This window comes from Bos mutus, chromosome 22 (assembly GCF_027580195.1).
Source record: "Bos mutus isolate GX-2022 chromosome 22, NWIPB_WYAK_1.1, whole genome shotgun sequence".
NCBI classification, from domain to species: domain Eukaryota; kingdom Metazoa; phylum Chordata; class Mammalia; order Artiodactyla; family Bovidae; genus Bos; species Bos mutus.
In genome coordinates, this window is record NC_091638.1 from 51344608 (window position 1) to 51371620 (window position 27013).

At 60.5% G+C, this 27013-nt stretch overlaps 1 protein-coding gene across 1 annotated transcript; it reads left to right on the forward strand.

Moving 5' to 3' along the window:
* The first annotated feature begins 434 nt into the window (after positions 1 to 434).
* CELSR3 (cadherin EGF LAG seven-pass G-type receptor 3) lies at positions 435 to 26885 on the forward strand. The gene is made up of 35 exons (XM_070358961.1): positions 435 to 4176; positions 6027 to 6677; positions 7277 to 7502; positions 7733 to 7848; positions 8172 to 8260; positions 8384 to 8541; positions 9087 to 9250; positions 9509 to 9634; positions 9727 to 9896; positions 10530 to 10715; positions 11251 to 11367; positions 11860 to 12031; positions 12177 to 12318; positions 12417 to 12537; positions 12830 to 13013; positions 13304 to 13403; positions 14957 to 15098; positions 15319 to 15528; positions 15758 to 15953; positions 16202 to 16357; positions 16679 to 16853; positions 17416 to 17583; positions 17809 to 17935; positions 18024 to 18230; positions 18428 to 18602; positions 18828 to 18940; positions 19899 to 19978; positions 20494 to 20617; positions 21042 to 21158; positions 21264 to 21412; positions 21660 to 21775; positions 22068 to 22226; positions 22748 to 22948; positions 23759 to 24647; positions 25854 to 26885. Exons 1-35 carry the CDS (start codon positions 435 to 437, stop codon positions 25879 to 25881), a joined length of 9996 nt encoding a protein of 3331 aa, XP_070215062.1. The 3' UTR covers positions 25882 to 26885.
* The last annotated feature ends 128 nt before the right edge of the window (positions 26886 to 27013 follow it).

Consider the following 27013-nt stretch of genomic DNA (forward strand, 5'->3'; position numbering starts at 1 on the left):
CAGGGGTGGTGAATCTCCCTGCCCGGTTCAGCACCGTGGGCAGCACTTGCGTTCTGCCCTCAATAAAGATGGCGATCATGACTTCTAAGTCGGCAGCTGCCATGCGCGATGGCCTGTGCCATCGGATTTGGAGCTCCAGGGCGGGGATGGAATGAACCATCGCAGCGGCCGGGAGCCATGTTGGAGCGGCGGGAGGCGGCAGCAGCGTCAGGGATGCTGTGGTGGGGGCGGCAAAAGCCGGGGCCGCTCGCCAAAGGGCCTCTGGCCGCGAAGTAGATGGTGCCCAGAGGGTGGCAACGGCGTGGAGCGACAGGCCTAGAGGCAGGGGACTGGGGTGGCGGCAGGGGTCCGGGTGGGGGTCCGAGCAGCGAGGCGGGCCCAAGGCCTGGACCGGGGTGGAGGACAGTGGAGGCAGTGTGGGGAAGTGGGGGGTGATGGCGAGGCGGCAGCCGTGGTGGGATCTCAGGGGGCCGACGACCCCGCTACTCCTGCTCCTTTCCCTCCTCTCTTTGTTCCCTCTTAGCCGGGAGGAGCTGGGGGACGGTGGGGGCCACGGCTGGGATCCGGGGGTAGCTGCTGCTACGGGACCAGGGGCGCGGATCGGCAACGGAGCCTTAGCTCTTTGTCCCGAGCCTCCCGGGGTCCGAGAGGACGGAGAGCCTGGCCTGGGAGTCAGGGAACCTGTCTTCGTGGGGCTCCGAGGGGGAAGGCAAAGCGCCCAAAGCGGTCGAGGGCCCCCGGAGCAGCCGGGGCTGGGAGCGGAATATGGGGTCAAGACATTTGGGAGCCGCGGGCGGGAGACCGGACAAGGACCAGGGTCTCTGTTATGCTGGCGCCCAGAGGTCTCCTCTTGCAGGCGGATAGGGCCTTTGCGAAGAGATAGTCTGTCACCAGAGGGTTTGTCCCCAGGGGTCCCAGGCCCGGAGAACAACCCTCCCTTCCCTTCGGACCTTCTGATTCGGCCCCGTGGTTCTCAGCCGGTGTCCTCTCGGAGGAATACTGGGAGAGGCTCCTCCCCAAAAGTGGGAACCACGCGCTGCTGCGGGGAACTGTGGGGACCAGGGCGCAGGGGTCAAAGCGAGAGAACAGCGACATCCCGAGCGAGGAGGACAGGCCCCCGGTCGGACCGCCCTCCCGGGGCCGTGGGATCTGGCCCCGGACTGGATTCAGCACCTCGCACAGCGAGGACAGCTCCCGAGTCTGGTTCAGCACCGCGCGAGTCTCGGACAGCTCCCGAGCCTACGCCCGAGCGCATGCGCTCCCGAGGTCTCTTCCGCCGCCGCTTCCTCCCGCAGCGCCCCGGGCCGCGCCCCCCTGGGGCCCCGGCCCGGCCTGGAGCCTGGAGAATACCCCTAGAGGGCCGGGCCCGCCCCCGTCGCGCCGCGAACCGCCACCCACAGTTTCCGCAGTACAACTACCAGGCACTAGTGCCGGAGAATGAGGCGGCGGGTACCGCGGTGCTACGCGTAGTGGCGCAGGACCCGGACACCGGAGAGGCTGGGCGCCTAGTCTACTCGCTGGCTGCGCTCATGAACAGCCGCTCTCTAGAGCTGTTCAGCATAGATCCGCAGAGCGGCCTTATCCGCACAGAGGCTGCTCTGGACCGCGAAAGCATGGATCGCCACTACCTGCGCGTGACGGCGCAGGATCATGGCTCACCGCGCCTCTCTGCCACCACCATGGTGGCCGTTACAGTCGCCGACCGCAATGACCACGCGCCGGTATTTGAGCAGGCGCAATACCGGGAGACGCTTCGCGAGAACGTGGAAGAGGGCTACCCCATCCTGCAGCTGCGTGCCACAGATGGTGACGCGCCCCCCAACGCCAACCTGCGTTACCGCTTTGTGGGGCCTCCAGCTGCGCGCGCCGCCGCCGCTGATGCCTTCGAAATTGATCCGCGCTCGGGCCTCATCAGCACCAGCGGTCGTGTGGACCGCGAGCACATGGAAAGTTACGAGCTGGTGGTGGAGGCCAGCGACCAGGGCCAAGAGCCCGGGCCGCGCTCTGCCACCGTGCGTGTGCACATAACCGTGCTGGACGAGAATGACAACGCGCCCCAGTTTAGCGAGAAACGCTATGTGGCACAGGTGCGCGAGGATGTGCGCCCCCATACGGTGGTGCTACGCGTCACAGCCACGGACCGGGATAAGGATGCCAATGGACTAGTGCACTACAACATCATCAGTGGTAACAGCCGCGGCCACTTTGCCATTGACAGCCTCACAGGCGAGATCCAGGTGGTGGCCCCTCTGGATTTTGAAGCAGAGCGAGAGTATGCCTTGCGCATCCGGGCTCAGGATGCAGGCCGCCCCCCGCTGTCCAACAACACTGGCCTGGCCAGCATCCAGGTGGTGGACATCAATGACCATACTCCTATCTTTGTCAGTACACCCTTCCAGGTCTCTGTCCTGGAAAATGCACCCCTGGGCCACTCAGTCATCCACATTCAGGCAGTGGATGCAGACCATGGAGAGAATTCCAGACTGGAGTATTCCCTAACTGGCGTGGCACCCGATACACCCTTTGTGATAAACAGTGCCACTGGCTGGGTCTCTGTGAGCGGTCCATTGGACCGTGAGTCTGTGGAACATTACTTCTTTGGTGTGGAGGCCCGGGACCATGGCTCGCCCCCACTCTCAGCCTCAGCCAGCGTTACAGTGACTGTGCTGGATGTTAATGACAATCGGCCTGAGTTCACCATGAAAGAGTACCACCTCCGACTGAATGAAGATGCGACTGTGGGCACCAGTGTGGTCAGTGTGACTGCTGTAGACCGTGATGCCAACAGTGCCATCAGCTACCAGATCACAGGAGGTAACACTCGGAATCGCTTTGCTATCAGCACCCAGGGGGGTGTAGGTCTGGTGACGCTGGCCCTGCCCCTGGACTACAAGCAGGAACGCTACTTCAAGCTGGTGCTAACTGCATCTGACCGTGCCCTTCATGATCACTGCTATGTGCACATCAACATCACAGATGCCAACACTCACCGGCCTGTGTTTCAAAGTGCCCACTACTCAGTGAGTGTGAATGAGGATCGACCAGTGGGTAGCACCGTGGTGGTCATCAGTGCCTCTGACGATGATGTGGGTGAGAACGCTCGCATCACTTATCTCCTGGAAGACAACCTGCCCCAGTTCCGCATTGACACGGACTCAGGGGCCATTACCCTGCAGGCCCCCCTGGACTATGAAGACCAGGTTACTTACACACTGGCTATTACAGCTCGGGACAACGGCATCCCACAGAAGGCAGACACTACTTATGTGGAGGTGATGGTCAATGATGTGAATGATAACGCTCCACAGTTTGTGGCCTCCCACTACACAGGGCTGGTCTCTGAGGATGCCCCGCCTTTCACCAGCGTCCTGCAGATCTCAGCCACTGATCGGGATGCTCATGCCAATGGCCGGGTCCAGTACACTTTCCAGAACGGGGAAGATGGGGATGGAGATTTTACCATTGAACCCACCTCTGGCATTGTCCGCACCGTGAGGCGGCTGGATCGGGAGGCGGTGCCAGTGTATGAACTGACTGCCTACGCAGTGGACCGAGGTGTGCCCCCACTCCGGACTCCAGTTAGCATCCAGGTGACAGTGCAGGATGTCAATGACAATGCACCGGTCTTCCCAGCTGAGGAGTTTGAGGTGCGAGTGAAGGAGAACAGCATTGTGGGCTCGGTGGTGGCCCAGATCACTGCAGTGGATCCGGATGAAGGCCCCAATGCTCATATAATGTACCAGATCGTCGAAGGGAACATCCCTGAGTTGTTCCAAATGGACATCTTCTCGGGAGAGTTGACGGCACTCATTGACCTGGACTACGAAGCTCGCCAAGAATACATAATTGTTGTGCAGGCCACATCAGCCCCTCTAGTCAGTCGGGCCACTGTACACGTCCGCTTGGTTGACCAGAATGACAACAGCCCTGTGCTCAACAACTTCCAGATCCTCTTCAACAACTACGTATCCAACCGCTCGGACACCTTCCCCTCAGGCATCATTGGACGCATCCCAGCTTATGATCCAGATGTCTCTGACAACCTCTTCTACTCCTTTGAGCGGGGCAATGAGCTGCAGCTGCTGGTGGTAAACCAGACCAGCGGAGAGCTCCGACTCAGCCGCAAACTAGACAACAACCGCCCACTGGTGGCCTCCATGTTGGTGACTGTCACAGGTGAGGGGCGGGGGTTAAGCAAGTGAGCCAGTGACCTTAGCCTGTCAGGTCCTCAGGGCCCCCCACAAGGCACTTCAAAGAGGGGTTTCCAGACTTTCCAAGAATCCCTTAAGTGCTGCATTCCTGCACGCCACAGGATCTGCCATAGACCTCCCAGGTTAGGGTCATATAGTCTCTGCTTAGGGTCTTGGACAGTCTCCACTGAACCCCGAAGATTCTAGGGCGTTATGAGCAGACCTCATAAAGACTCTTAAACTGCTTTATTTAAATAATTACTTTTTTTTATTTCTTTTTGGCTGTGCTGGCTTTCTTTCAGTTGTGGCAAGAAGGGTCTACTCTCTAGTTTCAGCATGCAGGCTTCCCATTGCAGTCATTTCTCTTGTTGCAGAGCGTGGGCTCTGGGGCACTTGGACTTCAGTAGTTGAAGCACAGGGGGTCAGTAGTTGTGGTTCCAGGCTCTAGAGCACAGCTCAGTAAGTTGTGGCACACGCACTTGGTTGCTCTGTGGCACGTGGGCTCTTCCCAGATCGGAGATCAAATTCCATTTGTCTCCTGCATAGGCAGGAGGATTGTTTACCACTGAGCCACCAGGGAAGCCCAAGAACCGTCCGCTTGTTAATCTAGGGATTGCTCTCCTCCTTCTGAAAGGCTGGAGTAATGCTCTGGATGTCCCAGGAAAAGCCAGCATCATACCCCTGTTCAGATGAAGGGTTACTTTGGGTCCATTCTGACTCTCAGCCTGTGGAGAAGAGGGAGGCCAATCGTTTAGTGGTCGGGAACAGCATCTTCTTTTGGCAGCTTCAGACAGAGAGCAGACCCATATTAGCCTGGCTGCTATCGATGGGGCTGACTGAGCCCCTGCCCATTGGGAGAAAGTCTGGAGATCCACTTGTCTCTTCTGCAGCCGTGGACCAAGGCTTTTACAAACTGTTCCCTCAAAGGAGAGTGCGGGTGGGAAAAGCTCTTGCAGGCCTAAATACTGGAGGCTGCAGGGGTTGGGACAGACTTTACCAGTGCTTATTCTCCAATTCTGAGGCATAGGACTCCTGGCACTGCCAAAGAAGGCACATCTTCATTCATCCCTCAATTCCCTGGACAACAAACCCTGTCGGCCACCCAATGTGTGGAGATGAGGCATATAAGCACCTCATCCTCATTTCTGAGGGTGGCCACTGAAATCGCAGGACCCAGGTCTGGGGTGATGGGCAGCTTGCTGATCCAAGGATGCTGCGGAGGAGGTCAGGGTCCAAGATTCTCTTGGAGAGAAGGAACTTGCTGACCCAGGGTTCTGGGAGATGCGGTTGAGTGGTCACAGGCCTAGGGACCCTTCTAGTGAGCTGGGAAGACAGTTGGATAACCAGAGATAGGGAATAGGTGATCCCTCACCTGGAGGATATTCTCAGAGGGGATGTTTTGCTAGTTCTGTAGTGCTGGGGAATGGGAGGAAAGAAAGTCAGTCATCAGTGGCCTTTGCTCCTCTTTCTATCCTGATTGGCCTGCTGACCATAAACCTGGGGAAGGGTGGGTTACTGATCACTTAGGGACCATCTTGTGTGCTGTTGGAGGAATGACCTGCTGACCCATGGGCACTACTGGCGGCCAGAGAGTGGGTGGGTTGATCCCTGGCTCAGGCCATTCCCCATGCCGGAAGGAGGGGACAGGAAACAGTACCTTGCTGACACCTTGGTGCAGAGAGAGTTGGTGATCATAAGCCGAGACCCCCTTGTGTCCTGGTAAGGTCAGCCCACTAACACAGAGGTGCTGGGGGACTGGGCCAGTAACCCTCCTCTGTCCCTGGGAGGGGCGGGCGCTGACCCCACACTGACCTCCTCCCCCATTTCCACCGGCAGATGGGCTGCACAGTGTGACGGCCCAGTGCGTGCTTCGCGTGGTCATCATAACTGAGGAGCTGCTGGCCAACAGCCTCACCGTGCGCCTGGAGAACATGTGGCAAGAACGCTTCCTGTCGCCACTTCTGGGCCACTTCCTGGAAGGCGTGGCTGCGGTACTTGCCACCCCCGCCGAGGACGTCTTCATCTTCAACATCCAGAACGACACGGACGTGGGGGGCACCGTGCTCAACGTGAGCTTCTCGGCGCTGGCGCCCCGCGGGGCTGGAGCCGGCTCTACAGGCCCCTGGTTCAGCTCCGAAGAGCTGCAGGAGCAGCTGTACGTGCGCCGCGCCGCCCTGGCCGCCCGCTCGCTGCTGGACGTGCTGCCCTTCGACGACAACGTGTGCCTGCGCGAGCCCTGTGAGAACTACATGAAGTGCGTGTCGGTGCTGCGCTTTGACTCCTCTGCGCCCTTCTTGGCCTCCGCCTCTACGCTCTTTAGACCCATCCAGCCCATCGCAGGCCTGCGCTGCCGCTGCCCGCCCGGTTTCACGGGAGACTTCTGCGAGACGGAGCTCGACCTCTGCTACTCCAACCCCTGCCGCAATGGCGGCGCCTGCTCACGGCGTGAGGGCGGCTACACCTGCGTTTGCCGGCCGCGCTTCACGGGTGAGCGGGGCGCGGGGCTGGGGGAACAGGAGGCAGAGTCGGGGGCGGAAGTCAGTGCTGAGCATTGGGCATCACTCTTGAGCCACCCGGGGTCAAGTTGGGCGCGGTTATTCCAGAAGCGGTAGAACCCGGCAGAGAGGGAGTCTAAGGCCGCGAAGAAATAAAGGTCTTGGCTGGGCCAACCCCCTGGTGGCTCAGATGGTAAACAACCTGCCTGCAGTGCAGGAGACCTGGGTGGGGAAGATCCCCTGGAGAAGGGAATGGCTACACACTCCAGTATTCTTGCCTGGGAAATTCCACGGACAGAGGAGCCTGTCAGGCTACAGTCCATGGGGTCGCAGAGTCAGACACCACTGAGCAAGCATCTAACAGTTTAACTGGGCAGAGGAAGAGGAGGGGGCGTGACCCTGGGGAGGGGCATGGCCGGAAGGGGAGAGAGGGCAGGGTCTGGTATAATAGGAGCATGCCCACAGCGAGCGGGACTTTTGCATCTTCTTGGCTCTCACCTGGAGATCGTGGCCTTCGGAGGGGCGGGGCCCGCTGGAGCCGGGGGCGGGGCGTGGTCTGACCCCGCCTCTGCCGCCGACTTGACCCCCTAGGCGAAGACTGCGAGCTGGACACGGAAGCCGGACGCTGCGTCCCGGGCGTCTGCCGCAACGGGGGCACCTGCTCCAACGGGCCGGACGGCGGCTTCCGCTGCCAGTGCCCGGCGGGCGGTGCCTTCGAGGGTCCGCGCTGCGAAGTGGCGGCGCGCTCCTTCCCACCCAGTTCTTTCGTCATGTTCCGCGGCCTTCGACAGCGCTTCCACCTCACGCTGTCCCTCTCGTAGGTGCTCGCCCGCATCTGCGCGCCCGCACGGGGTCCCCACCACCTCCAAGACCCGGGTTCCTGACTGCCCCCATCCTGGCGTCCCATGGGACACCGCCCCCTCCCCGCCCTCCCTCATCACTTCCTCCCTCACCTAGCCTGGGTGGGCTCCCTCAGACCTTCTTGTCACAGGGATGGTGGGTGTGAGGAGGGGGTCTTGCTTGTGACGGGCCCCTCCCCAACCCCAGGTTTGCCACGGTGCAGCCCAGTGGGCTGCTCTTCTACAACGGACGCCTGAACGAGAAGCACGACTTCCTGGCCCTGGAGCTCGTGGCTGGGCAAGTGAGGCTCACATATTCCACCGGTGGGTGCCCCTGCCCCGTGGGTCAGTGTAGGGAGAGGGGGTGCATGTGTGGGGGAGTTGGCTGGGGGTGGGGTGTGAACCCCCCAGGCCCTCCTGAACATGTAGCTCCACCCATGCCCAACAGACCACTTTCTCTCTCCATGAAGGCTGTGCTTCTCCCACGTGTCCAGAGGCACTCTGGTCCGGCCAGTGTGGCCACCAGCAGGGGGACGTTATCTGATGCATCCAGGGTCACCCTGGGAGTAGCTGTGCTTGCATGAGTGGGTAGGGGGAGGGGAGGCCTCACAGCTCTAGACCAGCCTCCATACACAGCTGCCTTGCAGGTGAGTCCAACACAGTGGTCAGCCCCACGGTTCCAGGGGGCCTCAGTGACGGGCAGTGGCACACAGTGCATCTGAGATACTACAACAAGGTGGGCACCACCCTCGGCCTGGGAGTGCAGGGAAGGGGCTGGGATACCAGGTTCTGGGATACCAGGTTCTGGGATACCAGGTGACCCCTGGGGGTCCTGTTGAGTGACGTGCCAGGTCTCTAGCCCCGGACAGATGCCCTGGGGGGTGCTCAGGGCCCCTCCAAGGACAAGGTGGCTGTGCTGAGCGTGGATGACTGCGATGTGGCTGTGGCTCTGCAGTTTGGGGCTGAGATTGGCAACTACTCATGCGCGGCTGCCGGCACGCAAACAAGCTCCAAGAAGTGAGCTCCCCAGCCCCTGAGCCCCAAGCCCCCTGCCTGCCAGAGCCCACCCCACCTTTCCAATACTGCCTCCAAACTCTCCACCCTTGCCCAAACCACCAGATTTTCCTCTCCCCACTCGAATGCTGAAACCCCACTTCACCTTAGCCCCCATCTCTGTGTTCTACCCCAGACTCCCCTCTTGTACACATTCCCCCAGGCACCCACTCTCCCAAATTCTCTACTCTCTTGGTCTTGCTAATGCCCCACAGCCCCACCTGACCCCTATCACCCCCCCAGCCACCCTTCTGGCTCCCTTTTTCATCCTCATCTTCAACCCCAGCCCCTTCCACCTTTCCCCAGACCATCTACCCATCAGAAACTCTCCTTTGCACCCCCACAACTGAAGTCAGGCCCTAGTCCTTCCTCAGCCTGATCTTACCCTCCCCATTCAATCACCTTACCCTCTGAGTCCTACCCCCTCCATTTCCTATCCCCTCCCCCAACCCAGGAGCAAGCCTACCCTGGCCCCAGTCCCACCAATGACCTGGACCCCTGACCCCCAGGTCCCTGGACCTGACAGGCCCTCTGCTCCTGGGGGGTGTCCCCAACCTTCCCGAGAACTTCCCCGTGTCCCACAAGGACTTCGTTGGCTGCATGCGGGACCTGCATATCGATGGCCGCCGAGTGGACATGGCGTCCTTTGTCGCAAACAATGGCACTGTGGCAGGTAGGCCACGTCCCCATCATAGGGAAAAGGTGGAGGGCTTTATGGATGGACTCAAACTCTGACCACCTCCTTGTCTCCTTTTCTGGCAAGCATTCTGCTGCAGTCTGGCCTTTAGGACCTGAGTCCAACCAACTCCACCCCCTGCAAGAACATGGGGCTGAGGTCTTGGGCACTTTCAGCCCCCCAGGCCCTGTATTTTGTCCAGCGCTTGTGCCCTCTCTCGTGTTCTCATGGCCTCCATGTACTTTTCTCTCTCAGGCTGCCAGGCCAAGCTGCACTTTTGTGACTCGGGCCCCTGCAAGAACAACGGGATCTGCTCAGAACGCTGGGGTGGCTTCAGCTGCGACTGCCCGGTGGGCTTTGGAGGCAAAGACTGTCGGCTCAGTGAGTGGGCAGCCCGGGGCAGGAAGGGCCTGTGGAGTATAGCTTCTGTTCTCAACGTGAGGCCTGTGACTCTGCTCCTTTTACCCCCCCAGCTATGGCCCATCCCCACCATTTTCGTGGCAACGGCACACTGAGCTGGGACTTTGGAAATGATGTGGCCGTGTCTGTGCCATGGTACCTGGGGCTGGCGTTTCGGACGCGGGTGAAGCAGGGGGTCCTGATGCAAGTCCAGGCTGGGCCACATAGCACACTCCTCTGTCAGGTGCGTCTGCCCTCCTGAGCCCTTCCCTAGACCCCAGCTCTCAATCTTTGAGGCCACCAGCTCTGTTCCTGTGGTTTCAGGCCTGGTCCCCGGTGGCTCAGATGATAAAACATCTGCCTGCAATGCAGGAGACCTGCATTTGATCCCTGGGTGGGGAAGATCCCCTGGAGAAGGCAGTTGCAACCCACTCTAGTGTTCTTGCCTGGAGAACCCCATGGAGACAGGAGCCTGACAGGCTACAGTCCATGGGGTCGCAAACAGGACATGACTGAGAGACTAAGCGTGCGTGTGTGTGCGCACACACACACACATACACAGCATACTTCTCTACTAGGAGCACTGATCATACTTGACCCTGCTCTCGACCTTGGCCCTTGACCCTCTTCCCTATCATATCCTCTGCAGGTATAGCGTCCCAGCCTAGCTCTCCCCTGCCGCCTGCACTAATCCATGACCCCTGCCCCTTAACTTTACTCTCAGAAGCATAGAGTGCCCTGGCATAGGGCCCTCCATGCCAAATACAGCCTGTCCCTCTTGTACTGACCTCTGCTCTTCGTGACCCCACCTCCTGACACTCCTGGCCCCTGCCCAGTGTGGGGCTCTGACCCCAGGGCTGTGCCTCTCTGCCCGCAGCTGGATCGGGGGTTGCTGTCTGTAACAGTGACCAGGGCCTCAGGCCGGGCTGCCCACCTCCTCCTGGACCAGATGATAGTCAGTGACGGCCGGTGGCACGATCTGCGGCTGGAGCTGCAGGAGGAGCCAGGTGGCCGGCGGGGCCACCATGTCCTCATGGTCTCATTGGACTTCAGTCTCTTCCAGGTCTGACTTCTAACCCTGGGGTGGTCCATTCTCAGCCTTCCGACCAGACCCACCTCATCAGAACCCCACTCAGTCCAACTCCTCTTCTTCCGTCCACTGCACATAGTCTGATGTTGTCTCCCAAGTCCCCCTCCTCACGTCCTTGCTCTAAGCCCATCCTGCTCCGCCCTCCTCATGTCAGGGAGGCTATGCAGATTTCTGGCCTGGTCTTGGGGTACCTCTGTAGCTAGCACTTTGCCAAACTTCTTCTGGTCTCCTGATCGTCCCAGCTCAAAACCATGGAATTTCAGGGTCTATTCGGGGTCCAGGAGAGAGGGCCCAATCCAGAGCCCAGCTCTAGACTAAACCTTCCTGTCATTTATCCCCTGTGCTCCAGCAGGTCCTCTGTACTCGGGAGCATCTCATGCCCAGACCAGCCCTCTGGTCCAGACGTCCAGAGCGTGGTGCAAGGCTAGGATAAGGCCAAGGCTGCCACTGGGGTAGGGCAGGGGTTCATCGGTCCCCCCTCACCGTGCTGACTGTCCCCTTCCCCCAGGACACTTTGGCAGTGGGGAGTGAGCTGCAGGGCCTGAAGGTAAAGCGACTCCATGTGGGAGGCTTGCCCCATGGTGCTGAAGAGGAGGCTCCTCAGGGTCTGGTTGGCTGTATCCAGGTGAGGGTCAGCGTGCAAATACGAGGTGGGGCATTAGGGTGAATGGTCAGAGATCAGGGGTGCCTTGAGACCCGAGATGCTGCATTCACCTGGAGGTTGGTATAGGGGTAGTGGTGACCAGAGCCATCAGAGACAGGTCAGGCCCTTCTGTGCTGTTGGACGTGAGTGCAGCTTAGATGATCAAGGGCCATTAGAGGCCTATGTCAGGGAGAGCATAATTAGGGTTCTCATGGGGGCACTAAATGGGAATATTGGATCAGGGTTTAGGGTACCCACTCCAGCATTCTTGCGTGGAGAATTCCATGGACAGAGGGGCCTTGCCGGGCTACGGTGCATGGCGTCACAAAGAGTCGGACACAACCGAGCAACTAAGCACACCGGGGTTTGTAGGGAGATTGCATGTCAGGGGTCACGAGACCATGTGGGTGGCTCTGCTGGACTCGGGGCTGAGGTGCTCTAACATGGGTCTCACCTTGCCGCCTATGCCCGTAGGGAGTATGGTTTGGCTCCACGCCTTCAGGGTCCCCAGCCCTGCTTCCCCCAAGCCACCGGGTGAACGTGGAACCTGGCTGTGTCGTGACCAACGCCTGTGCCTCTGGACCCTGCCCTCCCCATGCTGACTGCCGAGACCTCTGGCAAACCTTTTCCTGTACCTGCTGGCCAGGTGCGGCCTGGGTGGGGGCAGGGTGATCTGGGGCTCATGGTGAAGACTGGGGGACCTGGAGAGGAGGCAGGCGCTGAGAAGGACAGATGCCTTCTTCCTCCCATGCCTGTGGCCAGTGTCCTCAGCTCCCTGACCCAACCCACAGGTTACTATGGCCCGGGCTGTGTGGACGCCTGCCTCTTGAACCCCTGTCAGAACCAGGGGTCATGCCGGCATCTCCCAGGGGCCCCCCATGGCTATACCTGCGACTGTGTAGGTGGCTATTTCGGGCACCACTGTGAACACAGGTAAGGGGCTGGGGGCTGAGGTGATGGAAAGAGTTGGAGAGGGTTGGGGAGGGTCGCTGAGCTGTGGCGGAGGCATCTCACCTGGCTCTCCACCGCAGGATGGACCAGCAGTGCCCGCGGGGCTGGTGGGGGAGCCCGACGTGCGGCCCTTGCAACTGCGATGTTCACAAGGGCTTTGACCCCAACTGCAACAAGACAGACGGGCAGTGTCACTGCAAGGTGCGCCTGGCCCCTGGCCTTTCACCTGTGCTGTAGCCATTCTGTGATGCTTGCTGACCTCTGACACAGCCCCTGACCCCTTACCCCTACCCTGTGACCTAACTGCCACCTCTTGTCCTTGACATCTGACCCCTCCCTTATATTTCCCTTGAGGCCCGTCTTCCTTCTGGCCTGTGAGCACTGTTCTGCCAACCCTTTGCCCTTGATTCCACCCACTCCCCAGGCCCTGACCTGAAATCCTCACCTTAAGCCCTGACCCCTGACCTCCGGCCCCTGACCCTGTCTCAAACAGGAGTTCCACTACCGACCTCGGGGCAGTGACTCATGCCTGCCGTGCGACTGCTACCCAGTGGGCTCCACCTCACGTTCCTGCGCCCCCCACAGTGGGCAGTGCCCCTGTCGCCCAGGAGCCCTTGGCCGCCAGTGCAACAGCTGTGACAGCCCTTTTGCAGAGGTGACAGCCAGCGGCTGCCGGGGTGAGCAGGCTCCACGTGCAGCAGGCTGGCTCTGGCATGTTGCCCGCCAAGTCCCATGGCATGCTTGGCTCTCTGGGTAGGGGCTCTGGATAGCTTCTTGTGCTGCCCAGGGGCTCCCACATTGGCCCCAAGTATTTTGATGGCCTGTCACAGAATCTGATGGGCCAGCTCCCCTGAGGCTAGCAGCAGAGTGGTAGGCAGTGGGCCTGGGGTAGGTGAGGGGTCAGCGGATGTGGCCATCCCTGGCCCCAACCCCTGGCTGCCTGCCTCACTGTCTTCTTCCTCCCTAGTGCTCTATGACGCCTGCCCCAAGTCCCTGAGGTCTGGTGTGTGGTGGCCGCAGACCAAGTTTGGCATCTTAGCCTCAGTGCCCTGTCCTCGGGGCCCTAGGTGAGTACGTGGGGGACAGGCACATTGCTGAGGGTGGCGATTGGCCTGTCCTCTGACCGCTAGAGCCACCTCTTTTCCTGAGTTGGTTGGCCTTGTTCCTGCCAAGAGGTGGGAGCTGGGTGGGGGGCGACATTGGTCCCTCGTTACCTCTTCGTGGCTCTGGCTCCCTCCCCCTGACCCTCACTGAGCCTCCGTCTGTTTCTCTTGGCTTCTGGGCAGGATTGCGGGGTGCAGGTAAGGGGTACGTGTTTGCTCAGGTGCGCTGCCCCCTCCCACTGCCAGAGCTTTTGCAGACCCCTCCTGCTGCCTGAAGTCCCTGCAGACCCCTCTCCACTGCCTGAGGTCTCTAAAAGCTCCTCCCAATTGCTTGAAGTCCCTGGAGGCCCTTCCCCACATACACACTTCCTAAGGTCCTTGTAGACTCCTGCTCAGTTCCTCAGCTTCCTGCAGGCCTCTTTCTACTGCCTGAGGTCTTGAAAGACCTCTGCCCTCCATTGGAGGACCCCACAGATTCCTCTCCGTTGCCTGAGGTCCTTACAGAACCCTCCCCGCTGCTTGAGGTCCCCACCACGGCTGGACCAAAGCTGTCTCGTGTGCATGCTCCTGTGCGTGTTTCCCTGTGCCTGCGCACGTGTCTATGTCTGTCTTTTGGGAAGGGGTCTCTGCGTTGAAGTCAGTGTTCCTCTTGCTGGTGGCGACAAGCTCTCTTAAGGGCCAGGTCAATTTCATTCAACTTTCATTCCAGTCTCACAGATTAGAGAGAGATGGCAGCAAAGTCCTTGGGGAAGTTGAATTTTGTGTGGGAATTTTGATCCCCACCCTATTTTGGTCACAAAATTCTACTGGAAAACCTGGATGTCTGTGTGTGTGTGTGAAAGAGAGAGAGAGGGGGAGCATTGTGTGTCTGTGTGTTTGTCCTGGGTCACACAGCATCTACTTGTGTGTAGGTGAGAGCATTGGCTTGTGTGTTTGGGTGCACATGCACCCACACACCCACACACACACACACACACAGGGTTTCCCTGATAGCTCAGCTGGTAAAGACTCTGCCTGCAATGCAAGAGACCTGGTTTGATTTCTGGGTCGGCAAGATCCCCTGGAGAAAGGATAAGCTACCCACTCCAGTATTCTTGGGTTTCCCTGGTGGTTCAGTTGGTAAAGAATCCACCTGCAGTGTGGGAGACCTGGGTTCGATCCCTGGGTGGGGAAGATCTTCTGGAGGAGGGCATGGCAGCCAACTCTAGTATTCTGGCCTGGAAAAATCCCCAAGGACAGAGGAGCCCAGTGGCCTGCAGTCCATGGGGTCGCAAAGAGTCAGACACGATTGAGCGACTAGCACACACACACAGTCCCGCCCTTGTGTTCTCCTTTATGTCATGGCTGTTCGAAATGGTCCCCAGACCTCTAGGAATTGACTGATAAGCGCCTGGGGCCCATCTGGGCTGGGGATTGGGTCTTCTCCATCCTGGGGTGCAGCCATGGATGCCTACTCCCTGGTCCCTGCATCAGAGCTTCCTCTGGGGTAGAGGAGGGTGCTGTGGTTGCCTCCTCAGTGAAGGGGTCCAGGCCCCAGGACTGATCGAGGGTCACCTGCTTTCAGGTGCGGCCGTGCGGCTGTGCGACGAGGACCGGGGTTGGCTGGAGCCTGACCTCTTCAACTGTACCTCCCCAGCCTTCCGAGAACTCAATCTGCTGGTGAGACTGCCTGCACCTTGCCCTGCACACGAGACTGGCCCCAGCAGTGGCCCTGGCCCGTCTCCCCAGGCCCGTGGCGGGCCCTACACATCATGCCCCAGCCCTTGACATCCTGGGCTTTTCTGTGTAGTCCTTTAATCTGGCCAAACCCTTCTTCCCATGAGGCTTTTGAGAAAGGCCCAAGAGACCACAGATTGACCGCTTCTTCTTTATCCGGCAGCTGGATGGCCTGGAGCTGAATAAGACGGTCCTGGACACGGTGGAGGCCAAGAAGCTGGCTCAGAGGCTGCGGGAGGTGACCGGCCACACCGACCACTACTTCAGCCAGGACGTCCGAGTCACTGCCCGCCTGCTGGCCCACCTGCTGGCCTTTGAGAGCCGCCAGCAGGGCTTCGGGCTAACAGCCACACAGGATGCCCACTTCAATGAGGTGGGGCCGCACCCGGGGCTCCTGATTCCCTGGCCCCAGACCCCTGCCCCCCAACTCAGGCCCCTCCTGATCCCCGGGAAGTGAAGCTCATGGGCTCTTTCTCCCACCTTGTCCACTCCAGACCTACTCCCTGCCTACTGGGGCCCCCCTAAGCACCTGGCCAGACCCCTCAGGCACCCCCTCACGTGTCCTTACCTGGCTGGGCCCGCTTTCACCTCCCTCCTCCCAGAATCTGCTGTGGGCCGGCTCTGCACTGCTCGCTCCAGAGACCGGGGACTTGTGGGCTGCGCTGGGGCAGCGGGCCCCCGGAGGCTCCCCGGGCAGCGCCGGGCTGGTGCAGCGCCTGGAAGAGTACGCAGCCACGCTCGCGAGGAACATGGAACTCACGTACCTGAACCCCGTGGGGCTGGTGACACCCAACATCAGTATGTGGAGGGTGGGCTGGGGCAGGGGGCTGTGAACTCAGACCCGGAGGTCCGAGGGGTGGGGGCTGTGGGTGGCAACATTAGTGGCTCGAGACTGTGCTTGGCAGGGACGCAGGCTCTGCGCTGGTAGCCAGGAGGCCATATGGGTGCTGGGACTTGGGTCCAGAGTGGGGGGAGGCGGGAGGGGGAGATCCCTCAGCACAGGGTGGAGATCCTTGCTGGGTCTCACCCCTCTTCCTCTGGGGCAGTGCTCAGCATCGACCGCATGGAGCACCCCAGTCCCACCCGGGGGACTCGTCGCTACCCTCGTTACCACAGCAACCTTTTCCGGGGCCAGGATGCCTGGGACCCTCACACGCATGTGCTGCTGTCTTCCCAGGCCCCACGGCCATCCCCCGCTGAAGGTGAGAGGTCACCCCTGGGCCGGGTCTCGTTTCCCTGCCCAACCCCTGCCCAAAGCGGAACCCCGCATGGCCCTCCTGTCACTTCTCTCTTTGCCCAGACCCTCCCCCTCACTGCAAATGACCTCTGACAGGCCTGGATACTCGGGATTCAGCCCCAGGGGCCTGTGAGTTCTTCACTGGCACCTGCTCCCTGCACTCCCTGGTTCTGGACCCTCAGGGAAGAGATTCCCATGCTTGATGCTGGCTCCGGGTCAGAGCTGGGTCTGTGGGTGCTTGGGGGTCAGAGGTCACTGACAGTGGCTCCTCCCCCTCCTCCGGCAGTTCTGTACCCCAGCGGCAGCAGCATGGAAAATGCCACCACCTCGAGCATGGCACCCCCACCAGCCCCTCCAGAGCCCGAGCCCGAGCCTGGGATCTCCATTGTCATCCTCCTGGTTTACCGCACCCTTGGGGGGCTGCTCCCTGCCCAGTTCCAGGCCGAGCGCCGGGGTGCCAGGTATGAGTAGAGTTACCCCCAGGCCTCTCAACCCTGGGCTGCCTGCTCGCTCTGACCCAGCTTAGAACCGCCCCCCACTTATGGTGGACAGACAAGCAGGTTCACCATCATCCAGAGACGCGCCTGGCCACACTCCTGCTCTGCGAGTCTCATCCGTGCCGGGCTCCGCCATGTCAGTGTGTCTGGGGGACTAGATAGACACAGAGCCACAGCTGGGCCAGTCACATAAAGGATACAGGAGCCAGCCAGACAGGCAGACTGGCCTATGGAGATGGGCTGACCAAAGGGGGCCAGCCGGGGGCATGCAGGGAGACACAAAGTCTACAGCTGCTTAGGCTGCAGGCTCCAATGTGAGCAATGGATCCAAAGCCCCTCAGCTGTAATTCTGCAGAACCAGGCCATGGACTCCTGGTGCTGAGGCCACTCAGTGGAGGCTGAAGGAGTTCTCAGAAACAACAGCCAGCCCAGGGTGCCCCAAGCTCTGGGCAAGGGAAGACAGGGAGGTGGGCAGTCAGCTTGGGAAGGCTGGCGGCATCCAAGCTCAGGTGGGGTGTCTCCTCAGGGTTCCCCAGAACCCAGTTATGAACTCCCCGGTGGTCAGTGTGGCTGTGTTCCACGGACGCAACTTCCTACGAGGTGTCCTGGAGTCCCCGATCAGCCTGGAGTTCCGCCTGCTACAGACAGCGAATCGCAGCAAGGCCATCTGTGTGCAGTGGGACCCGCCTGGCCCGTGAGGACCTCCACTCTGGAAACCCTTGGTCCCCCTGGTAGCCCCTGGGAGGCCCAGCCTGCCCCTGGGGCCCCCACCCATGCCCCTGTGCACCCAGACCCATGAGGAATGCGGCTCCCGAACTCCAGGCGCCCGCGGCCCCTCCCAGTGCCTCTCATAAACCCCTGCCTGGCGACGGGGCTCTCCCCCGAGGGGATGGTCGGTCTGACTGCGCTGTGGCCACAGGGCAGACCAGCACGGCTTGTGGACTGCACGGGACTGTGAGCTGGTGCACAGGAACGGGTCCCACGCACGGTGTCGCTGCAGCCGGACGGGCACCTTCGGGGTCCTCATGGATGCCTCCCCCCGTGAGGTGGGGCTGGGTTCGGGGAGCTGAGGGAGTGGGAGGCTCAAAGGGCAGGGGTGCCTGACAGTCCCTGCGACCCTCCCTGTCCCCGCAGCGGCTGGAGGGTGACCTGGAGCTTCTGGCGGTGTTCACCCACGTGGTCATGGCAGTGTCCGTGGCTGCGCTGCTGCTGACCGCGGCTGTCCTGCTGAGCCTGCGCAGCCTCAAGTCCAACATGCGGGGGATCCATGCCAACGTGGCTGCCGCCCTGGGGGTGGCTGAGCTCCTGTTCCTGCTGGGGATCCACAGGACCCAAAACCAGGTGCAGGGGCCGGGTTGGGGGACCCGTGTGCTGCTGACCTCATATGGCCCAGGAAGGCGGAGGGCGCCAGAGTGCATGGTCAGAGGTCAGGGGTGCTCAGTCACTTTGGGGCGGGATGCTGGGGTAGGGTGCGGTGGTTGGGGGTTCAGAGGTGGAGTGAGGCGGAGAGATCCTGACGTCCCCCCGACCCCCACCAGCTGCTGTGCACCGCGGTCGCCATCCTCCTGCACTACTTCTTCCTGGGCACCTTTGCGTGGCTCCTCGTGCAGGGGCTGCACCTCTACCGCATGCAGGTGGAGCCCCGCAACGTGGACCGCGGCGCCATGCGCTTCTACCACGCCCTGGGCTGGGGCGTGCCTGCCGTGCTGCTGGGTGAGGGCCTTGCTCCCTGGCCTGTCCAGGCCTGTGACCCCTGACCTCCATCCATCACGTGGGCTGACCCCTGCCCCTGATCGTGACCCTAGCCTCAGCCCCCTGTGCCACTTGTTCAGGGAGGAGCCTGCCCTGCCCCCACCCCAGCTTCTCCCCGGGTACGTGAGAGGGTTGGTCGGCAGCTCTGGAACACACCCCCTCCATCCTGTCCCTTCTCCTCTGCAGGCCTGGCCGTTGGCCTGGATCCCGAGGGCTACGGGAACCCTGACTTCTGCTGGATCTCCATCCATGACCCCCTCATCTGGAGCTTCGCTGGCCCTGTCATCCTTGTGCTCGTGGTGAGTACCCTCTACTCAGTCCCACCTTGTGCTCCCCTCAGTGGGATGGGATAGGAGGTGGCCCTGCAGCCAGTGTGGTGGTATCGGCCGAGGGGTGCCAGGTGGCAGTCTGCAGGCTTCCTGGGCTCAGCCTCCTTTTCTGTTCCTGCCCAGCTGGCATGGAGATGGCAGATGTGGGGTCACAAGCTCGGCTGCTGTCCCTACCTGTCTATCTCTCCATCTCTATTTTTCCATCCCTCTCTGCTTCCCTTTGATGGACTTCCCTTGTTGGACTTTGCCAACAAAGGTCTGTCTAGTCAAGGCTATGGTTTTTCCAGTGGTCATGTATGGATGTGAGAGTTGGACTATAAAGAAAGCTGAGCATGGAAGAATGGATGCTTTTGAACTGTGGTGTTGGAGAAGACTCTTGAGAATCCCTTGGACTGCAAGGAGATCCAACCAGTCCATCCTAAAGGAGATCAGTCCTGGGTGTTCATTGGAAGGACTGATGCTGAAGCTGAAACTCCAATACTTTGGCCACCTGATGTGAAGAGCTGACTCATTTGAAAAGACCCTGATGCTAGGAACGATTGAAGGTGGGAGGAGAAGGGGATGACAGAGGATGAGATGGCTGGATGGCATCACCGTCTCAATGGACATGAGTTTGGGTAAACTCCAGGAGTTGGTGATGGACAAGGGGGCCTGGCGTGCTGCAGTCCATGGGGTTGCAAAGAGTTAGACATGACTGAGTGACTGAACTAAACTGTTTCCCTATCTCTGACTTTTTCCATGATTCTCAGCTCCTCTGTTTCTCCTTGGTTATTATGTGTGTGTCTGTATATCTGTGTATATTTCTCACGGGTTCTGCCTCTCTGTCTATGAGTCTCAGTGTCTTCTGTCCCTGTCTCTCTGTTTGTCTCTCACTCTCTCTGTCTCTCTCTGCCCTGCTCCTGATCCACATGTCTGGCTGTGGGTCCAGATGAATGGGACCATGTTTCTCCTCGCGGCCCGCACATCCTGCTCCACTGGGCAGAGGGAGGCCAAGAAGACCTCTGTGCTGTGAGTTAGCTTGTTGGGGGAGTGGGGGATTTTCAGAATGGCAGCCCTCTCCTGGGTGGGGTTGGGGGGCTTCCTGGAGCATCCCTGGTTCAGGCTGGGCTCCAGATTCTGGGTAGGGGGATGAAGTCACCCTTCATCCCCTAGCCAGCCGTCCCTCTCTGGTACCCTTGACTTACTTTGGCCCCACACGTCTGTCTCCACCCTGCTGTCTCTCCAGTCTCCCAATGCCTGGATGGCTCACTTTGCCCTTTGCCTTGCGTGTTTCCATGTGCCTTCCATGCTTTCTCTCATGCCCCGCCTCCCAATTCCAGTCGGCTTTCCCCATGTCCCCTCGCGGCTCCCTGAGTACTCTCCTGGTTCCGCCTGTGACCTCCAGACTCCCCTAGTGCCCTCCTGAGACCCCCACATTTCCGTGTGAGTTCCTTTCCCTTCACATCCCCGTGTGTCCTCCCATGTCCCCCACTCGAGCCCTGCGTGACCCTCACGTGTCCTGTCCTTTCATGTTCCCGAGGCAGGACCCTTCGCAGCTCCTTTCTGCTCCTTCTACTGATCAGTGCCTCCTGGCTCTTTGGCCTTCTCGCGGTCAACCACAGCATCCTGGCCTTCCACTACCTCCACGCTGGACTCTGTGGGCTCCAGGTAACCCTGACACCGCCCCCCTGACTCTGGACCAGATGGGGCTTCGGTAGGGTGGGGCCTGGGGCCTTAACCCCAGGCCTGGAGCTGATGCCCACCCGATGATTGACAGCTGACTGCTGCTGAGCCTGGACTGGCCTTCATCAGTGCTGAGGCTCCTGGCTGCTTGCTGGTCCACAATGACCTTCACTGACTCCAGTCACTCATGACTTCTCACTACTTCTGTTGCCTTTCCCTCATTCCCTTACTGGGTCCCCCTGGGGCCTCCGCACAGCCTCACTCTCATCTGCAATGACTGATCCCACTTGCTGACCCTCATCTTGCTGACCCTCATTGACTTCCACTGGCCCTAGCTGACCCCCTCACAGCCCTGCTCTGACCTCTCATGGCCCTCACTGTCTCCTCTCTGATCCTCGCTGACCCTCAGGGCCTGGTGGTATTGCTGCTCTTCTGTGTCCTGAACTCAGACACCCGGGCTGCCTGGACACCAGCCTGTCTGGGCAGGAAGGCAGCGCCCGAGGAGGCCAGGCCGGCGCCTGGGACGGTGAGGGGCCCTCCGGGCAGAGGAGTTGGGGTAGGGAGCCTGGGAGGCCAGCGTTGGAGGCTTCCCCAGGGCTGGCTCACATGCCTGTCCCCTCCACCACCCCAGGGGCCTGGCGCCTACAACAACACGGCCCTCTTTGAGGAGAGCGGCCTCATCCGCATCACTCTCGGTGCCTCCACTGTCTCCTCGGTGAGCAGTGCCCGGTCCGCCCGGACCCAGGACCAAGACAGCCAGCGGGGCCGCAGCTACCTCAGGTGAGGGCAGGGCCGCCTCGTGAGGGGGCATACGGCCCGGGGCTGGCATTACCGGGTCCTTGGGCTGGCTCCACCCGTCTTGGCCATCTGTGCCTCTGCTCTGCTGCCTCTGCCCCAGTGTCTTCTGCCACACACCCAGGGGTACCTTCAGAGCTATACCGTGTGCGGCTGGCTGGGTACTCACAGGTGCCCTGCTTCCAAAACACCCCGTCACATCCCTCTTTGATGGGGGCTCCTGCGTTTCTAGGGACAACGTCCTGGTTCGACATGGCTCGGCTGCTGACCACACTGACCATGGCCTCCAGGCTCACGCTGGCCCCACTGACCTGGACGTGGCCATGTTCCATCGAGATGCTGGTGGAGGTGGGGGCCCGGGCCAGGGAGGAGGGACTCAGAGGGTCTCTCCCCCGTTCCCCTTTCTTCTGCCCCCAGGTGGGAGCAGCAGCTGACAGGGCTGGGGCAAGCTCCCCTAAGGTCGCAGCTCCAGGAAGCACCTACCCAGACAGCCCCAATTCTCCTGGCCATGACCCAGCCCTCCTGTTCCTGCCTCCTACTCCAAGCTTGCCCCGAGTTCCCAGAGCCTCCCTCAAGACCCCCACGGCCCTCACCTCCCCCGGCCACTGCTGTGTGTTCCTCCTGACCTTCCCCCCTCCAGGCGCAGACTCCGACTCTGACAGTGACCTGTCCTTGGAGGAGGAGAGAAGTCTGTCCATCCCATCCTCAGAAAGTGAGGACAATGGCCGGACACGGGGCCGTTTCCAGCGTCCACTCCGCCGGGCAGCCCAGAGCGAGAGGCTCCTTACCCACCCCAAAGGTAATAGGACCCCTCTGACCCCATGGGTGACCAAGAGATACCCCATATTCCACTTGGGTGTGAACCCAGGAGCCCCGCTAGCCCCTGAAGATTCCTGGGACTGACTTTGGGGTCATCATGGGGTGCCCCCACACCTCTCCCCATCCAGCCTCTCACCAGAGCTCTGCTGGCTAGAGACCCAGAAGGGGCCCAGGCAACAGATGAGCAAGGTCAGGGACATTACAGGGTGATGTGCCATCCCTCCTCTTCCCTGAGGGGTGGGGTTCAGCCTGGTCTTCCTGACCCCTCAGTCATCAGGTTTCCCCACCGCCAGTCTCTGTCTGTCTCAAGTCAAGAGTAGGGGGAGCTTATCAGTCCCTGGATGGTTCCATGGATCTCCAAGAGACACCCTCCTATTCCTACTGCTGCTGCATCAGCGAAGCCCAGATCTCAGGCATCATTAGGGTTAGGGGGCCACGGAGTCCGGATTGCGGGGTTGCCAGACCCTGCGGTGACTCTTGTAATCGACCCTGGCTCCGCAGACGTGGACGGCAATGACCTCCTGTCCTACTGGCCAGCCCTGGGGGAGTGCGAGGCTGCTCCCTGTGCTCTGCAGACCTGGGGCTCTGAAAGGCGCCTGGGGCTGGACACCAGCAAGGACGCAGCCAACAACAACCAGCCCGACCTGGCCCTGACCAGTGGCGATGAAACCTCCTTGGGTGGGGTCCAGCGCCAGAGAAAAGGTATGGAGCCCTCGGGGTTTCCCTGGGGGTCCAGTGGTTAAAGCTTCGCCTTCCAATGCAGGGAGTGTGCGGGTTCGATCCCTGGTTGGGGGAGCTAAGATCCTACATGCCCCGGCCGAAACCAAAACAGAACAAAAGACTGACTTTAGCCTGTGCTCCAGGGACCCTGGGAAGTGGCCAAGCCCTGAGCCAGTGGATTTCATCCTCTTAATCCAAACAGCCTCACAGGGACCCTGAGGACTTATCTCCCTTGTGTGGGGGGTTCTGCTCCTCTATGCTGCTTCACGGTCCCACAGGACAGCCCCACTCTGGCCTGAGACGTGCTTGCCCCACAGAGACCCCAGGGGCCACTCTTGCCTTAACTCATGGGATTCCTCCCTGTCCCCCTGGAAGGTTTCTTCCCCTGGTCGTGCTTTCCAGGGGTCCCAAGGGGTTGTCCTTGTCCCAGCTCAAGGGGGTCTCTGCCTCTACTCCTGCGTCACCCCAGGGACTGCTCCTGCCCCAACCCTGGGATCCCTGCCCTTTGACCCTGACCTGGGGGCTGCTCCTCCTCTGATCTTGGGGGATGATTTGCCCCTACCCCCACAGCAAGGGGACCACCTCTCTCCTGAGACCGTGGATTACTGCCACCTCACTCTTACCCCTGTCCTGCAACCTCTCTGTGATTCCCAGGAGCGGCCTCTGTACCCTTTCCCCAAATGGTTTCTGCCCCCAAGTCTGTGTCCCAGGGATCCCAGACGCTGCTACATCCCTAGCCCCAGGGGAGTTCCTGACCCTCAACACACTGTCCCCCGCGTGTTCCTCCTGCAGGCATCTTGAAGAACCGGTTGCAGTACCCGCTGGTGCCACAGACCCGAGGCGCCCCTGAATTGTCCTGGTGCCGTGCTGCCACCTTGGGCCACCGTGCAGTGCCGGCTGCCTCCTACGGTCGCATCTGTGCCGGTGGGGGCACCGGCAGCCTATCGCAGCCCGCCAGCCGCTACTCTTCCCGAGAACAGCTGGATTTGCTCCTGCGGCGGCAGCTGAGCCGTGAGCAGCTGGAGGAGGCCCCCGCCCCGGTCCTGCGTCCCCTGAGCCGGCCGGGTTCCCAGGAATGCCTGGACGCTGTGCCAGGCCGCCCGGAGCCCAGGGATCGGGGAAGCACCCTACCACGGCGGCAGCCACCCAGGGACCACCCTGGTGCCACGGCGGGCCGCTTCGGGTCACGGGATGCGCTGGACCGAGGGGCACCCTGCGAGTGGCTGCGCACGTTGCCCCCGCCCCGTGGTGCCCGGGACCTTGACCCACAGCCCCCGCCTCTGCCCCTGTCTCCCCAGCGGCAACTCTCAAGGGACCCCCTCTTGCCATCCCGGCCTCTGGACTCTCTGTCCAAGCGATCGAACTCAGGGGAGCCGCTGGACCACGCGCCTAGCCGGCACCCCTCACGAGAAGGCCTTGGGCCACCCCCGCAGCTGCTCAGAGTCCGGGAAGCGCCCGCCAGTGGCCCTAGCCACGGACCCTCCACAGAACAGCTAGACATCCTCTCCTCCATCCTTGCCTCATTCACCTCCTCGGCTCTCTCCTCCTCCGTGCAGTCCTCAGGCACACCCTCGGGCCCTCACACCACCCCCACCCCTTCTGCCACTGCCTCTGCGCTCGGACCCTCCACGCCACGCTCCGCCACCTCCCACAGCATCTCGGAGCTGTCTCCCGACTCAGAGTAAGTGGCATCCAGCCACCTGCTCACACCCCTGTCAGTTTAGGGCAATCTCCTATGCACCCTGCCCTATATTCCCCCACCAGATGGGGTGGGGTTTGGCAGAGAGCGTGGGCTGCCCTGGGCTCGGTGCAGCCAGGGAGCCACGGGCAGAGGGCAGAAGTCTGGCAATGAGCGGGGTGATAAGCAGGAATGGGTGGCTATGTGACCTGGGCCTGCACCTCCTGGATGCAGGAGGTGAGTCAGGTACCTTCCGAAGGGCTTGAGCTCCTGGAGGGGGAGGGCAGGAGGTAGCCTGGAACATGGAAGGGGAAGGGAGGAGTCTCTGCTTGGGAACTTTGCTTAGGGTGGAGTGTGGATAAGGAGAAGTCAGACGTAGGGGCAGGCTTGGAACTTCAGTTTGAGAGTAAATCATTCAGTCTCTTGCTCACTCAGTCGATATGCAGCTCCTCCTACCTGGAGGCACTGTGGGGTGGGCCACACAGGAATTGAGCTGGGACTTGGTGCATCTCGGGCATTTGTGGGGTAGAGGATTAAACTGGGTACAGGAGTCAGAGAGGGAGTGGGGAGGAGCCAGAAAGGACCAGGCCTTGGAAGCCGAAAGTGGAGCTGAGTTTTAAGGAGGAGGAACAACTAGGCCAGGTTCTGTGGAGGTCCATAGGGTGACAAAAGCCTTCGGAGGGAAGGAGACCCTGGGACTGGGGAAGGAGACCATCAGAACCTGAACAGAGATCGGGGGGAAGACAGGAAGGAGAGGGTGCAGGAGGAGGTCTGAGGTGCCCAAGGCTCTGGAAGGGGGTGGGGTGAGGATGAGGGAGCTGGGAGCACCCCCTGGGCCCTCCTGCAGCCTAGCCTTGGGGTCTGACTGTTGGGGAGGGCTGGGAGGACTGAGCAGGGGTTCAGGCTCTGGACTCACACTTGACCTCTCTGAACCTGTTTCATCATCTGCAAAATAGGCCTGTGGTAGCAAACTTGTTGAGGTGCGGAGATTAGGGAGGTTTTTTTGGGGTCAGGTGTTTAACAGAACCTGTACATAGTAGGTGCTCACTCAGTGCTTAGAGAAAAGACATAGGTGGCAGCCAAAGGCCCTGGCTGGGGAGTCTGAGAGGCGAAGGTGATGGGGGAGGCAGCCCGGGTCAGGAATGGTGGGGTGTCCAGGGGGACCTGACTCTCAGCAACCGCCTTCCATCTCCACATTCAACTCCGCAGAGTTCCCAGAAGTGAAGGTCACTCCTGAGGAGCGGCTGAGCAGAAGAGGACCAGCGGGGAGCAATGGAGGATCTGGGCTAACAAAAGGGACTCCGGACTCGGGACTCAGCCTCCCACAGCCCCGCCCCCAGCTCTCCCTTTTGCTGCAGCACTGACTGTCCATGCTCGTCTGTGAGCGTGTGCAAGTGTGTAACAGGCGCGGGGAGTGAGGGAGCCGGGGAAGGACTTTTATACATTTTGTACCTTTGTAACCAGAGAGATATGCTTATGTTATTTTTCAGCTTTTCTGTCTCCCGGGGTTCTGAGGCTGGGCTGGGAGGGGGAGGGGGACAGAGGGGAAAGAGGTACAGAGTTTGGGCCCATTTGGGTCCCTGGCAAATTATTGGCTCTTTCCTCTCATCTTAACGGGGAGGATTCAGACAGGAGGGGTAAATGCACCCCCACCCCCCATTCCCTGGTTGATCTGCATACTGTCGGGGCCCCAAGTGCAGAATTAATCTTTGCTTTTGCTTGGATGTCCCACAGGGCACACTTTGGGGACTCGGGGAGGGGGGGTTGGTCTTGAAAACGGGTCCTCTGACCTCCTCACAGGGGCTCGCTCATGCTGCCCCTCCCCGTGGATGTGTGTGTTTATTATGCGGAGTCCCTGCCACTTACTGCCTTATGTCCCAGGACTGATGCTGTGGGGCGCTGGTGGATGAGCAGATGTCATGTTTACAGATCTAGGCTTCCCTTCTCCCACGGGGAGGGGCTCAGGCCTCTATTCAGACATTCCTTCAGAGGGTGGATGGAGTCCTCGCAACCCCTGCCCCTGCCGCGTACAAATGTCGTGGTGCCATTTGGTTCCCTGACACTGCCCCCTGCTAGAATTTATTCTGAAGGGTGGTGTCGGAGGGGGAGAAAAGGGAGCAAAAACAAGGGAATTAAAGACTCAGAATGTAGGTGCCACTGCCTCCCATGTTTACAGGAGCCTCCCTGGCCCCAGGCACCCGGGCTGCAGGAAGTGACTCAGTTCCATCACTCCTTGATTCCCTTGTAAAGGGAAAAACGACTGTTAGGACCCAGTTCACAATCTCTCACTTTTTTTACTTCCTCTCCTGTCCAGAACTGGGGGCTTTGACATTTTGTTACTTTGTTTACAGGTCAAGAGTTTAAAACAG

Excerpts from the sequence above, each read along its gene's own strand:
- CELSR3 (XM_070358961.1), top strand. The coding sequence starts at position 435 with ATGGCGAGGCGGCAGCCGTGGTGGGATCTCAGGGGGCCGACGACCCCG. Across the intron at positions 18,603-18,827 it reads CGTGCCTGCCGTGCTGCTGG|GCCTGGCCGTTGGCCTGGAT; the intron begins GTGAGGGCCTTG and ends TCTCCTCTGCAG. Across the intron at positions 18,941-19,898 it reads CTGTCATCCTTGTGCTCGTG|ATGAATGGGACCATGTTTCT; the intron begins GTGAGTACCCTC and ends CTGTGGGTCCAG.